Below are 17,113 nucleotides of genomic sequence, written 5' to 3' on the forward strand. Positions count from 1 at the left end.
ATTATTTTTTCTCTCTTCTTCTAGCATCTGTGTTGGTAGTTAATAGGACCTATACACTGCTAAACTGAAAGTATTATAAACAAAGTGTTTTTCCATTCAAGAACAAAACAAGAGACAACTAAAAAGACTAGGTCATTAGACAAGTAACAAGAAACCCAAATATAACAAAGAAGGGTCATAAACTTTAAAGGTTATAGCCTTGAAATACATGAGTTGGAAAATAGTCACAGTGCAGTGAGATTGGGTTACACCAATTTCAAATGATAGTTTTTTTTTCTAATCTAGTGCAGGGCTTCCACTTAGTAGCACTTTGGCCATCACAGAACAATAGTTTCCAGAATAATCCGATGATATGCTAAATCTAACTGTGTAATTAGTGCCATAATGGCTGGTGGTGAACTACCTGTTGGCTCCACTATGGGGTCATTCATCAAGATTCATTTTAATCTGCACGTAGGGGTAAATATATCATATATGATTTTACTTACAGTACATTCACTTCTGTTAAGCCCATAAGCTAATGCAACAATAGCTTTTGCTCGCAAATGAAAAAACATAGCCAAATATACGGATGGGCAAGCAGCACTAAACAGAGCTTCACCTGTAAGTAACAAATCTCATTCTAACAGACTTATTTAAAGGGACAATCCAGGCTTCATATACTTTAATACGTATGATAGCTACATGGTGCCCCCAGTTGCGGAATCCCCTCATATGCATTTGCCCCTTTCATTACCCACTAGCTATACGCAGTACAGTGTTTCCCCTGCTTGTTGTACGCTATGGGCTAAAGTCTGTTCAAACCCACGAGGAATGCATTCCTATTGCTATCGTTGACAGCACTTTCTTGCCATTGATAGGGCTGCAAGAATTGTTGGCAATAGGAAAGCAATTGCAAAGCATTTTGGTTTAAAAACCAGTAGTAGCCGTAGCTAAAACTTTTGTAACAGTATATAACAACAGCCACGCTTTTGGTTTAAATGTAAAGTAATAGCTAAGACTCTGTTTGTTAGTATAAGCACCAACCTTGATGGTAAACCCTTATCTTTGGAAGCATAGAATTAGATATATACTGTAAATGAAACAAACAAAAAAAACAAACACTTTTCTGATCCTATTTGTATCCTCCGTGATCTATATCCAATGCATCTACCTCGTAAACTGTGCTAGTTCATTTAGAAAACATTTTTCAAAATTATTTGAAGGATATACATAGACAATATATGTATTTTTAATCAAAAGAAGGGAAAAACACAAATAACATGTGTATTCATGTTTAACAGATCAATTGAAAATATGTTCTGTGTTAAGAAATTTTATTTCATTTACTTAATCCTTGGCAGGCGAAATAAGAACTCGATTCTTAAGTGTCACGAAAGGTATATTGAAGGAGGAGATGAAACAATGCCATACGCTCCAAGTGTCACACAGGACAGTCCTGATTTTTAGCTTCTGTGGATCAAGGACCACTCAATGAGATGTAAAATTGATTGAGGTCTGTGTTTTTGCAGCTCCCATGTGGATATGTCACAATGGATTAAAGCAGCGCATTGTAATGATACAACACCATATCCTAGTGTAGTGTTCAATACAACGCACGGGGAGCAGACATGTAAGGCAGGTGGATGGTCCTACCCCAAGCCAACCTCACCCTGTCCCTAACCAACAAAAGTGTCCCTCTTTGGGCGTCTGCTTCTGCTAAAATTTAGAATATGAATTATTTGTGCTAGCAAATAAGAATAGGTAAATAAAAATGCACCCGATGAGACCTAGATGGGTACTATGCTTTATCAGACATCACCTGCTGCAGCACTTCATGTTTTTATAAATCTACCTGTGGGAGTTTAGTAACCATGAACGGTTTTCACTGCCAGCATTTTGTCCCATCTGTGACTGATGGCTACACTTTCTGAGGCTGTCAATTCCTCATCGTTCACAAGCTATAATTTCACACTAAAGCTGCAAAAAAAAAAAAAACTATCCGTGAAAATGCAATCTATTTCTAGAATGACTGAATCAAGCATCCACTTCAAACAACAGGGAAAATAGCTTTTCTTTTCTATATACTTTATTTTTTTTTATTAAAAAAAGGCTTTCGGTCTACAAATCACCGTGCACAAGTAAATTAATTTAGCTTCTCCACAAGGAACCTTTTCTTCCTGATTTATTCAGGTAACGATAACCTTGAAATACCAAACAGAAGGAAAAAAATGAACTACTGATGTATAGTCTATTTTAGGGCTTACAGCCAAATTATACATGATTGAAGGATAGTCTACATAAAAAAAAAAAAATACGTCATAGGTTGTGACTTATTTAAACACCGAAAGGAACACAAGACAAAAAACAGGAAAGTAGGTAAGTTCAGTTAAAGCACATCTGCACTTAAATACAGGGTTTGCCAGTTAGACCCCGCCCATTTTCCATTTAAATGGAGGTCCACTGATGTCAGCAGGAACTCCCGCCGACGTCGCGGGACCGCCCGCAGACATCAGTGGGCAGTCCTGGCCGCGTCCCGCAAGGGAAAGCTCTGGGTAGCCGGAGCCCAGAAGTTCCCAGGTATGCACATGACCTTTCGGGGCTCAGTCATAGAAGCCCCTGTGGTAGCAGCGGAGGTTGTCCACGCGCATCAGACAGACGTTCTCCAGCTGATCCCACTAGACACCAGGGAGTCTGAAGCACGAGGGACAAGTCTGGGGATGTATTGGTAAGTCTGGGGGGCAGAGTGGCATATCAAGGAGGAAGAGTGGCATATAGAGGGGGTATAAGGCATTTCAGGGGGGTAGAGTTGCATGCCGGGGCAGATGTGCATAAGTGGGGGCAGGTTGGCAAATAATATGAAATAAAAACAAGAAATGCATTTTTCGCACTCATAGTTTTTATTAAATATGAAAAAATAGTTTACATGTGAATTAATATTTACTAGCAAAACGTTTTCCTATAGTGTAGTCTTATATTCAGGATTCCCCCCCTAAATTTAGTGATTCCTCAAGCCTCCAGGCCAAGCCACAAATGTTAACAGATGTTCATATCAGTGTTTTTTTTTTTATCTCTTTCTGCCTTAAATATTGCCTTACAATGCTACTTAGTTCATATGGCGTTTATCTTGCATCTCTTCATCCTTGGTGATGTCACTAGGCCATACATCTACGTATAGGGGACCAGACGTCTCTGGTTACTGGGGACAGTCCCTGCATTGATCCTAAGAAGTATATTTTTACCTCATGGACAAAATGAGATAAACATTTTAAGAAAATATGCTTATGTAATAGTTTTTTACCATTTGCCAATTAAATTTTTTTTTCCCGGATTTAATTTTAAAATTCTGGTCACCTTACCTGCATAGCAAGGAGAAAACTATCAAATATTTTTTTTACTATCTAAGTAATACCTGTAGGAACTACATTGGAAACTATTTTAAGTATTTTCTCATGACGCTTTTAGTAACCTCTGCAGCAAAATAACACTAGGTATAAAAATATGCAAAAACATTAAAAACTTTACATCACAAGAAGAGATTAGAGGGCTGCCAACGGAAAAAAAACATCACACTTACAAAGCAAAAAAGCAATTTCAACACTCAGAGTTTTAAGATTATCTGAACAAAAACAATGGTTTTTTTTCACCACAAACATCATCAGTACCCATGTAATAAAAACCACCGATCAAGCCGTATATGATCTTTGAAGCAGAAGTGACATTTTTTATTCTGCTGTAGTTTTTAGGACAGTCTAATATTAGAGCAACAATGAAACTGTCTAACGTTAGCCCCAGGGCACGCTTGCGTCAGCACATTAATGAGGATGCACAAAAAACACATTTAATAGAAAACGACATCTATTTTGATGAGGACTGTAAAATGATTATGATGTTCGACTGGATTTCTACAAAAAATATATTAAAAAAATATATATTTTTTTAAAGAAGAGGGAGTTATGGGAACATAATCATTATTTATTAATATGTGCAATATACAAAAAATAAGAATAATGGAGTAGAGAAAATGTCATATGCACAGCAGGAGAGAATGGATGTGTAGGATAGCTAGGGGTAGAGGTAATCATAAAGATATTGTTGCTTGTCATATCTGGTTCAGGACAGTTTGTGCCAGTGTTGAAATGTTATCGCCTTCACTGGTTATTACTTTTGGAACATTAGTCAATTAAGCAGGTAAGAAGACTTCTACAAAAAAGATAAACGTATAAATTCTGTTTTCTATCAGATGTATGAAGGATTATCACTTATGATCCATTAAGTTCCTCATTTATGTCAAAAAACATAATTCCATTCATCCAAGTCTACAGCAAGAGATGTAATATGACGATGGGCAGGCAAACATACTCAATATGCATGATTACTAATGCAAAATTATACACCAAAACCTTACAAATAAAATAATTCAACTTATAAATCCACCTACTACCTCAAAATCACATAAAATTGGTTTGCTGCGTCTCCCTCTCCAAGTGAACGTTGCTTTTTAGGTACGTTATTTGCTTCAAATACAAAGTGAAGGACTCAGATGAGGTTGGTTTGCTATGACAAAATATGACAGACAAACAGCAATGTACATTGCAATTTGGCATACTATGATATGGTGTTTATTTTTAAGTACATCTTTTAAAAGGTTGGTTATGGTAATAGACATTTTTTAAATGTTGGATCAAAAAATGAATTCAAATAATACATATTTTAGAAGAAGGGTATATAGAGCCATGTCCAGTGACATACTAGCTTTCTCCTTCGTGGCAGATGAGCAGCACCTAACAGTGTGCTATGGCATCTGGCACAGTCCTCCATAGTGTAAATAAACAAGTTGGGGAGATTCACAGATCTCTGGCCCATTGCAGAGCATTGGGAAGCCTATTCGCCCTACAGTAGATCTGAGACATAAGAGGACATGGAAAAATACATCACCATTCATTAAAATAAAGATATAAAACTAATGAACTACTTGAACAAAGTGATTAAATATTTTGCTAAACAAAACATGGGGTTTGTTTAGAGAATTGCCTTGCCTTTGTGAGGGCTGTAAAATGGCAATCAAGGCACAGAGTTAAACAATTTCTCTTAAGAAAAAGAATTAAGAAGTCGCCCATGGCAGTTAAATACTACAGGCCCTTATTCATTAAACTTTGTCCAACCTTTTAAACTGGAAACATAAGCTTCAGCATGGAAAGCTTTAATGTAACTTCAGTTGTAATAAAGCAAGTCAGATGAAAGGAGATTGGTGGTAATAGCTTTCATTAACTAATAACATTAAAGTTCATAGCTGTCAACTTGTGTGGTTTAATGAGTGAAACTTCAGGCAAGCATAGACGTTTAATTCCTTCAGCAACGTATGCAAAAAAAGACGCTAATCCCGCCATTACTAAGACATGCATCAGATCAACAGGAAGGCCAAGTGCATTTACTGCAAGTCTGTCCTCTGTCTCGGATTAGTATTCCATCTGCTCATACATGTCTTGCTGGAAAAATGGCAAGTTTCATCATTACATGATAGGGGGCCAATTAAGAACTGGCATTTGCCTTACTGACAGTGAGGCTTCCAGGGTAAGTAAAAATGATACTGATTTGAAAATTGAATTTTTTATTTTTTTCAAGAACATTTTATTTTTATTATATGCTTCTACAGCTAATAATGTCCTATCATAAAAACACTGCACTGACATATGTTATAACTCTGCATGTTGACCCATTAGGCTTATGAGACAAACATATTGATTTCTTAAAATACAAAACTGTATATTATACTATATATACAATCATGTGGAGCAGAAAAGTACACTCTCTTTGAGTTCTATGGTTTCACATATCAGGACATAACCATCTGTTTCGTAGCAGGTCTAAAATGAGGTTAATACAACCTTAGATGAACAACAACACATGACATATTACAGTGTCATGATTTATCCAACAAAAATAAAGCCATGGAGTAACCATGTGTGAACAACTAAGTACACCTAAAATAAAAATAAGTGCGCATAAAAGAATATATAAATATAAAACAAAGATGTATTAACAAAAAACACATAATGGAATAAATAAAATATGTGAATATGCTGTAGTACACCTTAAAACAAAACCCCACTTTGTTGAAGGAAAAAAAAAAAACATATATAGGTGACTGCACCCCTCACACCAAGTGAGAATAAATGATGCAAATAATACCAATTTGATGTAGCTTCAAAGAGATCCGAGCAGTATGTTAAACTCAGTCACAAAAAAGAAGAAAAGAAAAAAACATCATAGTGTGATTCATCAGAACAAATATATATATATATATATCCGGTAGGCCAATTGGACCTTACGTTTGGTGGGGCTTATTTAAGCCCATAGATCGCACAAAGGGATGGGTGGGAGGCACTGTTCGTCTCCCGGATAGGCCTCACTCTCCGCAACAGGACTTCCCAAATCTTCGTGATCTCAAAGAGAAAGGGGGGGGGGTGGGATCTTCCCAATTTCTCAAGGCACAGATCCGGAGACGAGGATAGTATGAAAAATGGAGGACTTGACTGTAGCTTGAAGCGTTTGTTTTCTGTATGACTTTATCAGTCTCTCACATTGTTGTAGAGGAATCTTGGCCCACCCTTTACAACGTTGCTTCAGTCCATTCAGGTTTGCAGCATTTGTTTAGGCACATCTCTCTTAAGGTCTCCTCACACCATTTTAATTGAGTTGATGTCTGGACTGTGACTGGGCCATTACAACACATTGTTTCTTTTTCATGCATTCTGTTTTAGACTTGCTGGTGTGAATGACCTAATTTCAGCCAAGCTTTAGCAGTTGGGCAGATGGCCTCAGATTTGATTCTAGAATACTTTAGCATACGAAGGCGTTCATGGTCGACTCAATTACTGCAAGGTTCTCTGGTCCTGTGGCTGCAAAACAAACCCAAATTACCACCTGCCCCCCACCATGCTTGACAGTCGGTATGAGGTATTTGTGCTGATATGTTTGTTTGTTTTTTTCTAAATGTGACGCTGTGCACTATGGCCAAACATCTCCACTTTGGTCTCATCTGTACAAAGGTCATTGTTCCAGTCTTGCGGTTTGTTCAGGTGCAACTTTACAAACCAAAGCTGTGCTGCCATGTTTTTTTTTTTTTTTATAGAGAAGAGTCTTTCTCCTGGCATCCCTTCCAAACACATCATACTTGTTCAGTGATATTCTAATTGTATTGTCATGAGCTTTAACATTTTACAACTGAGGCCTGTAGAGTCTGAGATGTATCTTTTAAATGTTTTGCAATTTCTCTGAGCATGTCCGTTACTGGGAAGATTGGCAACTACCTTAGATATTTTCTACTTTTGAAAAATCTTTCTCACTATAGAATGATTGACTTTAAATTGTTTGCAGGCGGCCTTATTTCCCTTCCCAGATTAATAGGCAGCAACAATTGATTCTCTAAGATTGGTTAACACACAACCTATTGCTCCAGACCAGTAACTGCTAAAAATTCAACTTTTATAGAGGTGGTCACACTTGCTGATGATCAATTAATCAAGGGCATTTGATTAGCAGCATCTGTCTGCTACTTAGCATCTTAATTCCTATGGAAGCAGTAAGTGTACTAAGGTCTTCACACATGGCTTCTCCATTTTAGCTTTATTTTTGTTGAATAACTCATGATACAGTGTAACATGTCATGTGCTGTTGTTCATCTGAAGTTGTATTTACCTAATTTTTAGACCTGCTAAGGAACAGATGATTGTTATTATGTCCTTATATGTAAAACTATGGAATTCAAAGAGGGCGTACTTTCTTTTTCACATGCATGTATGTATTTCACATGCATACATACACACACACAGCCACTCAGTGGTGCATGTATGTGGTTACTGCCTCAGGATTGACACAGGGCGGCTCCCTCTTCTCAGGTCCAATGTCACACAATATGTCCCCTGTGCTAAGCACTCAGATTTAACCTCATGTCATGGTGTTCTGCCTCTGAATTGTGTGGTACTCTGGGGAAGAGTGCTACAGAGGCTCTGATGGCAATATATATATACCCATGTGGCCGCATGTCTGCTGATCCCTACTTCGTCTGGGCACAGCAGTATCAGACGCAGACAGTGGACTGTGATGGCATACGCCGCATCAAGTGGGAGTTTTATGAGTGGGTGACATTGCCTACTCATTCTCTCACAACCACCTTCCCTGGTGCTGCTAGTCAGTATTGTCACAGCTCTAACACGTGGCATCAAGGATACCTAGCCAGCTCTTGCTAAGGAAGTTAATACTGATTTATGACAAAAAAGAGCTGTGACTTTGTCTTAGACCAATCTAAGTGTCCTGGTAGTTATTAAGGACATGATGAGATACAGAGAATTACAGGTTCAGGGGTCAATAAGCAGTAACTTGACTGAGTTAAACTATAGTTAAAAAAAAAACTAAAATCACATTCATGGTTTTCTGATGTCACCTAAAATCTATAATTAGTTCACAATGTGTTATAACAGTTGGAGGTTACTTAGTACATTTTGATCTTTGTAATTTCCAATTAAATGCCAAATGATGGTTTGTTTGATACATAAAACACTGCCTTGAATAGGGATTCAATCCTCATATTTCCCTTATCCCTGGTAAAGTCATCTTTTATTGTTCACTATATTCATCAGTTAACAATAATTAATACAGCTATCTTGAATTATGCAAAATGTGTTTCCAAAGCTTCTCCTGGGAAATGTTTAAGACATTCTGATTTGAATTTCTTTAAATGCAACATATTGCTAAATCCAGAATGTTTTCCTGTCACAAAAAAGCTTCAAGAAGCCGATGGGCCATAAGCAGAGCTTTTACCTATGGGACCAATTCCTATCTAATTCCACATAGTTACAGAAAAAAGTCAAATAATTAACCAGGCTATTAATATGAAGCTGTTTAATAAATGAATGTATTGAAAGATCAGTACAATGCTCAATGTTAAAATAAATTACTACACCAACCTTAACTGCCTTTACTCTCAGTTAAACCTTCAAAATGCGGCTATTTTGTAAATTTGTATGCAATTTTAAGAGCAATATAATTTTAATGTACTGTAAATACATAGTAGACCAAAAGCAATCTGTTTGCTATACAACATCAGACTAAAACAGGCACATGCTTGAAAGCTGGTATGTCCTTCTTTCAAAACACTTTACATTTATATACACTAGATAAGCCAATGTAGTGGTGGAGATGAGAAAACCACAATATGTGTATATGTGGGACCAGTTAGCTTGCTGCTCTTAGAATTATTCTTCCTCATTAAGGTACGTATTCTATATTGTTAAGGTTGCTGATTGTTGCGGATTGGAAGGTGCAGGAAATGCCAATCTAGGACATGACAAAACTGTTAAGGTTAGAGATTGCCTTTACATTTTCCCAGGTTAAGGCATATTGAGGACCAGAGTATGTAAAACAAGTTTGGCTATTCTGTTATACATGCCTAAAATGCTTACCTAAAGTTCATCATTACCGTTGTGTAGGCTATTGTTAGGTATGAGTACTCCATATCCCATACTCCAAACTTAAGTGCCTATTACTTCACTATCACTTAATATGAAATCCCCATAGATCCTCGCTAGGTATATGCTATATATTGTTGATCACCAAAAAATCAGTAAAGATGAACCCTGTAATTCATAGAAACTTATACTTTCTGAATCTCCCCAGCATATTATCTATGCATAATAGATAATAGCATTTCTATTAATATTGAAACAGCTTTGTTAATTTCTCCCATAAAATAACTTTAGATATAAATCAAGACATAGTGGAAGGAACCTTCTAACTGTCATATGCTAATGATACAGACTGAAACAAAACGGTTTAAGTGAAAAAAGTGATTCTGCAAAGTTTTATCACCATAGAAACCAATGGAGGTGTCAAGATAGCAGCCAGAAAATGAACTAAAATGAAGCAGTAAATGAGTGCAAAATTAAATAAAGGAGAATTGGTTAAAATAAAGAGGACATGAAAGTGGAACAGAAAGCCTTAGCACTTTGATTGAGGCTTTGACTCTTGGAAGAATTTCCACTGACAAATGGATTTGAGCCTGAATATTACATTGTATTACATTGTATTACATTGTAAGCACAGAGCACAGGACACAGAAAGACCTTCCCGAGATATGTATTTGAAGTGTCCATTTGCCACAAACCTCCCACACTGGAGCATGACCGTCTGACCTCTTGTGACATCCTACCTTCTTTGAAATGTGACTCTTTCCCCAAAGGCCAGCATTTCAAATGTAATCACATTGGTGGAAAAGCAATATCATAGTCCTGATTGCCAAGGAAACATTCACCTTTTCTAATAACGATACATGATTTTTGTTTTTCCCTACTATATATTATATATATATATATATATATATATATATATATATATATATATATATATATATCTTTAAACCTTTTGTCACTAAAAGGGCTGCATGCCTCACTGCTGTTTCCTTTCTCTGGTCCTTAATGGAATATTTGGCTTCATAGTCACCACAGTTTTAAAGGGGAATCTTCATTTAGCAAACCAATAAAATAATTGCAGCAATAACAATAAGATACTAATCAGCGTGGATGCTTAAAGAGCTAAACTTCAAGTGTCAAAAGTGTGAAAAAAAATGTTTCACAAAGCAGAAAAAAAAAGAAATTTAAAACCTATCAGGACAAATGATTTGATTAGTTACTATTAGTTCTTTACAAATGAAGCGGCAATAGCTGTTTTAAATTACTTGCCTCAAAACGCCAGTCAATCTTGTTTGATACACAACTGTGGTAAAGAAATACATAACCCAGACATAGCAATAAACTAAAGACATGGTAAATTAAGCATATTTTAACTTGCCCTAAATTGAATTATAAAGCCATATAGAGTGCATCACAAACCTGGATAAGAAAACATAAACCAGCAAACATACTGTTCACATTTAATAAAGGCCAATGAAAAGCACATGATGAACAATTTTAAAGGAATAGATGGAGAATTTCAAGCACAAACCGCAACAATGGGTGAAATTGGTTCTCTAAGAACCAATAGCATGCCCCGGCTGATTTCATAATTTGCTTCAGAATTGCTTCAGTTTTTTGTTTAGAATTTATCTTGTTCATGTGCTATGAACATTCTGGTTATTAGTTTTACGGCAGGAGGCCTTATAGTATAGGTTACTGATTAGGCTTCAATGAAAAATTCCAAAAAATGCACACTTCCCAAATGTGGCCTGTTATCTCCCCAAACAGCCCAAAAAATATATGCACGGGGGTATCACTGTACTCGCTGAACACATATTGGGGTGTTGTTTGACAGTGACATATACCAGGAGCTGTACATTCATACCTGAAGTAAAATGTGTAAATAAAAATGCAAAAAATGTACTACCACAAAGTGCGACAAAGGCTGATTGTAGAATTAGTGCATGGAAAGAGATAAAATACTAGCATTTGAAATACCCTGTGGTGCCTAGTTTTCAAACATAAATGGTTTGATGGGGGTGAAGTGAAGTGGTTGGCTTCAAGATGTCCCAAATAGGACATGGGAGCATTATGATGAAATTTTAAATAGCAATATGCTGCTTTTACTTATTGCCATATAATGTTCCAAACTCAGGACAACTATTACAATCTACTTAGATAGATATTTTACTCACTTAGCTTTTGCAAGTGAGTAAAAGGTTTTTCAAATAAAAGTCAGAAAGTCTTTTTTTTAATAGATAGGATAAAACTAATGGTATCTAAACAAAGCCCTGCAATATGTGTGTGGGTGCACCAAATTAGAAAGAAGAAAATTACAGCCAAACACAAGTAAAAAAAAAAAAAACATTGTTAAGGGGTTAAAATAAATTGTCACAGTGTTCAATAATTGCCATACCACTGAATTTGTACAATTAATTGATGCATAAAAATGCTATGTAAACATTTGAACTTCAAAGCAATGTTTACTTACCAGCTGAATGAGGAGGCTAATAAGGTCTGTTAGAGGTTTATTCAATAGTAAAAGGTCCTCTGCTGTCTGTGTATCTCTTCCTTGTCCTGACTTTTGAGCCTTAATGAAAAATAATGAAGCAAAAGATGGTTATTTCAACTTCAGAAATGCCAGCTTCACAAATAACATTTTGTAGCTAATGAGTACAATTAAGCCATGGGCTGGTAAGAACTCATGGCTGAGAATTCTTTTTTATGTGAATGTACATTGTGGTCCTAATCAGGAGTTCTTCACTAACTATCCTAATTCCATCAGTTCTTCAATGATAAAATGTCATAATGTCGCTAAGATTTTTCTGTGTGGTATCAGTGAAATAAAAACCGGCGCTCTCTTATCTGGAGTGTAAGATCCTTTGAGCAGGACCATCCTTTTGTTTCTAAAAATCCAAATTATTATTTGATACACTGCTTGTCATGTCCTTTTTACTCATTGTACAGTACTGCAGAATATGATAGTGCTAACTAAATCAACAAATAGTCTTGAGTGATTATTTCATTTTATAACATTGCAATAAGGAAAAATTATCAGTGCTCTGCTAAAGTACACATCTACTAGTAACTATAAAAATATAAATACAATGCAAAGCACTTTTAAAAAAAAATTGTATTGATCAATGTAAAAGTTTTTCCTTTTGACTTGCCATTCAGTGACATATGGGCCACTGAGAAGTTTAAGGGCTTCCAGTTAAGAAAACAAATAATAACTATTTAAGCTTCTGAATAAATCTAGAGAAATCTACACTACATGACCAAAAGTATGTGGACACCCCTCCTAATTATTGAGTTTAGGTGTTTGACCCTGGAAACGTGTTCTTTGGAGTGATGAATCATGCTTCGCTAACTGAAAGTCTTGAGAGACAAATCTGGAACTCTACCTACTGGAATGCATAGTGCCTACTGTAAAGATTGGTGGAGGAAGAATAATTTTCTGTGGCTATTTTTCAGGGTTTGGGCTAGGCCCCTTAATTCCAGTGAAGGGCAATTTTAATGCTACAACATACAAAGACATTTTAGACAATATGGTTCCAACTTTGTATCACCAGTTGGGGGAATGTCCTTTCCTGTTCCAGTATGACTGTGTTGCTGTGCACAAAGCAAGGTCTATACAGACATGATTTGATAAGTTTGGCATGGGGGAACTCTACTTGCACAGAGCCCTGACCCAGGGGCGTACCTAGAGTATATAGGACCTGGGGCAGATCCTGTATGTGGCAACCCCCCCATACACACACACTTTAAAACTGCATAGCTTCTATTGTTATATACTGGCGCAGACATTGACGGTGGTACAGGATAACTGTTATTATATACTGAGGCAGACATTGGCATACAGCATAACCCCTATCACTATATACTAAGCAAAACATTAATGTGGTGAAAGCCTACCACTTTAGTGTCTGGCTTAGTATATAGTAGAGATGCACCGGAATGAAAATTCAGGACAGAAATGAAAATTCAACATTCACTTGGCCGAAACCAAAACCTAAATTACCCCCCACCAAAAAAACACACTTTTATTAAAAGTAAGTAACACACCAAAATTGGAAAAAAAATAAATAAATTATATATATATCTATATATATATAGATATATATATATATATATATATATATATATATATATCTATCTATATATATATATATATATATATATATATATATATATATATATATATATATAGATAGATATATATATATATAATTGTTAACAGCAATCATACTCCTAGGCATACCCATATACTAGCATGTACTGGCTGACTTGGCATGATAGGAGTGTGATTGCTGTTAGCAATCATATATATATATTAATATTGTTATTGAATTTTTTTGTCCAATTTTGGTATGTTACTTTTAATAAAAGTGTGGCTAACACATCAAAATTGGACAAAATAAATCAATCCCAATTTATTTTATATATATATATATATATATATATATATATATATATATATATATATATATATATATATATATATATATATATAAATATTTTTTTTGTCCAATTTTGTTGTGTTACTTTTAATAAAAGCGTGGTTAACACAACAAAATTGTACAAAGAAAAAAATCAATATCTATCTATATATATATATATATATATAATTGCTAACAGCAATCACACTCCTGGAACCTGGGCATGATAGGAGTGTGAGTCCAGCCTCCCTATGCCATGCTACACATCCATGCTATCACACACACTCATTCACAAACATTCATTCACTTATTCATATACTCATACTCATATTCTTGTAATGTCTGGCATTGTATATAGTTATGGGAGTTATGATGTACTTTTGAGCATAACTCCCATAATTATATAATGAACAAGACATTACCAATGGTACAGGCTACAGCATAACACCCATCACTCACACACACTCACTGATCCACATTTACTAATCCACTCTCACTCACTAAATATTTTCCTGCCTTTCCTCTGTCACTGACACTTTTCCCGCTCCTCTTCGTTCTTCCTCTTGGCTCTTCGTCTTCTGTGTCCTTCCGGTGCTGTGAGTGTGGAAGGCGGTGGGCGTGGCTTCAGTGTTGTGCACCGGAATATGACATCAAATCCTGACGCACAGCATCAGTTGCTGCGCGCATTGCAAGGGAGCAGGATCGGAGGTCAACCCGCTGCTGGGGAAAGAGGGCCTTTTTGGGGAGATCACTGCTGAGTGTCAGACTAAATCATATGGCAGGATCGCGAGGGAGCAATGAAAGGCAAGGTCTGACTTTGCTTTTCATTGCTTTTTCATGATACCGCTGACAAGTGATCATACTGCGCACAACTTCACTGTAAAAAGTCAGAGGGAGAAAGAGGGAGCGATAAAAAAAGGGAAGAAGAGATAAACAAAAAAAGGAGAGGGGAGATGTGTGGGTGTATTCTGACACTCTATTCATTAGTGTTCCTGTTTTGGGTCTAATGGGTATAAAATAAAGGAAGGGTGCATCCGAGCCAAACAGAGGAGACCTGAGAGGAAGCCACTGTGGGTGCAATCAGGGTGCGGCGGCAAGTGCTACTTGTGCAATCAGGGTGCCTGGGCTGGCCTCTGGGGTGTGCAACCTGTGATCTTGATCTACAGTATCTCACAAAAGTGAGTACACCCCCTCAGATTTTTGTAAATATTTTATCTTTTCATGTGACAACACTGAAGAAATTACACTCTGCTGCAATTTAAAGTAGTGAGTGTACAGCTTGTATAACAGTGTAAATTTGCTGTCACTCAAAATAACTCAACAAACAGCCATTAATGTCTAAATATTGGCAACAAAAGTGAGTACACCCCTGAGTCAAGTGACTTGTTAGCGTTACAAGGTCTCAGGTGTGAATGGAGAGCAGGTGTGTTAAATTTGGTGTTATCGCTCTCACACTCTCAGTCACTGGAAGTTCAACATGGCACTGCATGGCAAAGACTCTCTGAGGATCTGAAAAAAGTATTGTTGCTCTACATAAAGACGGCCGAGGCTATAAGAAGATTGCCAAGACCCTGAACTGCAGCACGGTGGGCAAGACCATACAGCGGTTTCACAGGACAGGTTCCACTCAGAACAGGCCTCGCCATGGTCGACCAAAGTCGAGTGCACGTGCTCGGTGTCATATCCAGAGGTTGCCTTTGGGAAATAGACGTATGAGTGCTGCCAGCATTGCTGCAGAGGTTGAAGGGGTGGGGGCTCAAACGATACGCCGCACACTGCATCAAATTGGTCTGCATGGCTGTCGTCCTAGAAGGAAGCCTCTTCTAAAGATGATGCACAAGAAAGCCCACAGTTTGCTGAAGACAAGCAGACTAAGCACATGGATTACTGGAACCATGTCCTGTGGTCCGATGAGACCAAGATAAACTTATTTGGTTCACATGGTGTCAAGCGTGTGTGGCGGCAACCAGGTGAGGAGTACAAAGACAAGTGTTTCTTGACACTCCCACCACCCTGCTTGGCCTTAGGGATCGTCTGGGCCTGCATGAGTGCTGCTGGCACTGGGGAGTTACAGTTAATTGAGGGAACCATGAATGTCAACATGTACTGTGACATACTGAAGCAGAGCATGTTCCCCTCCCTTCGCAGAATGGGCTGCAGGGCAGTACTGCAACATGATAACGACCCCAAACACACCTCTAAGACGACCGCTGCCTTGCTAAAGAAGCTAAGGGTAAAGGTGATGGACTGGCCAAGCATGTCTCCAGACCTATACCCTATTGAGCATCTGTGAGGCTTCCTCAAACGGAAGCTGGGGGAACGCAAGGTCTCTAACATCCACCAGCTCCGTGATGTCATCATGGAGGAGTGGAAGAGGACTCCAGGGGCAACCTGTGAAGCTCTGGTGAACTCCATGCCCAAGAGGGTTAAGGCAGTGCTGGAAAACAATGGTGGTCACACAAAATATTGACACCTTGGACCCAATTTGGACATTTTCACTTGTACTCACTTTTGTTGCCAAGGTTTAGACATTAATGGCTGTGTGTTGCGTTATTTTGAGGGGACAGCAAATTTACACTGTTATACAGGCTGTACACTCACTACTTTACATTGTAGCAGCGTGTCATTTCGTCAGTGTTATCACTTCACTTTTGTGAGATACTGTATGCCTGCAGTTTAGAATTTCCGTGCATTATTTATCAGGTCTATCTGCCTAAAGGAAAGGGCTCAAAGGGTGAATCCAAGGGGGCAGCAAAACTCGTTTTTGCCTTAGGTGGCAAAACTCCATGCGCCAGCCCTGCATATTATTATTTATTGTTTTATATAGCGCCATCAAATTCCGTAGCGCTGTACAATGGGTAGACAGGACATAACAAGTAGTATGTAACATAACAAATTCACTAACAGAGATAACTGGTGAGGAGGGCCCTGCTTAAATGACCTTACAGTCTAGAGGATACAGTCGGCACATAGTGTATGCTCAGATGCCACTGAGCATTTTATCCATCCCCTTTAATTCAAGCAAAAATGTAACGTGAGACATTTTGTATGTTTTATTTAATTTTTTTGAATTTTGAATTAAATGAGGCACAATGTGTAGACGTGGTGAAGAATATGTCGGTTACTTTTTTAACGCAAGTATGCTTTTTGGTGATTTTATCATTTAGTTAAATAAAGATAAACACTATTTGTTTGACCAAAGCAGCTCACAAGCCTCACATATAAACTTGCAATATGCCTAAA

The 17,113-nt window shown here is 37.3% G+C and overlaps 1 protein-coding gene across 1 annotated transcript in view; it reads right to left on the minus strand.

Annotated features, from left to right (window-relative positions):
- Positions 1 to 17,113, minus strand: part of ULK4 (unc-51 like kinase 4) — a 252,824-nt gene that overhangs the window by 60,604 nt on the left and 175,107 nt on the right. Inside the window, exon 34 of the mRNA XM_053468376.1 lies at positions 11,923 to 12,021. Coding sequence (XP_053324351.1) covers positions 11,923 to 12,021 — 99 coding nt within the window. The remainder of the gene's footprint in view (positions 1 to 11,922; positions 12,022 to 17,113) is intronic.

Source organism: Spea bombifrons, chromosome 5 (assembly GCF_027358695.1).
Source record: "Spea bombifrons isolate aSpeBom1 chromosome 5, aSpeBom1.2.pri, whole genome shotgun sequence".
Taxonomy (NCBI): Eukaryota; Metazoa; Chordata; class Amphibia; order Anura; family Pelobatidae; genus Spea; species Spea bombifrons.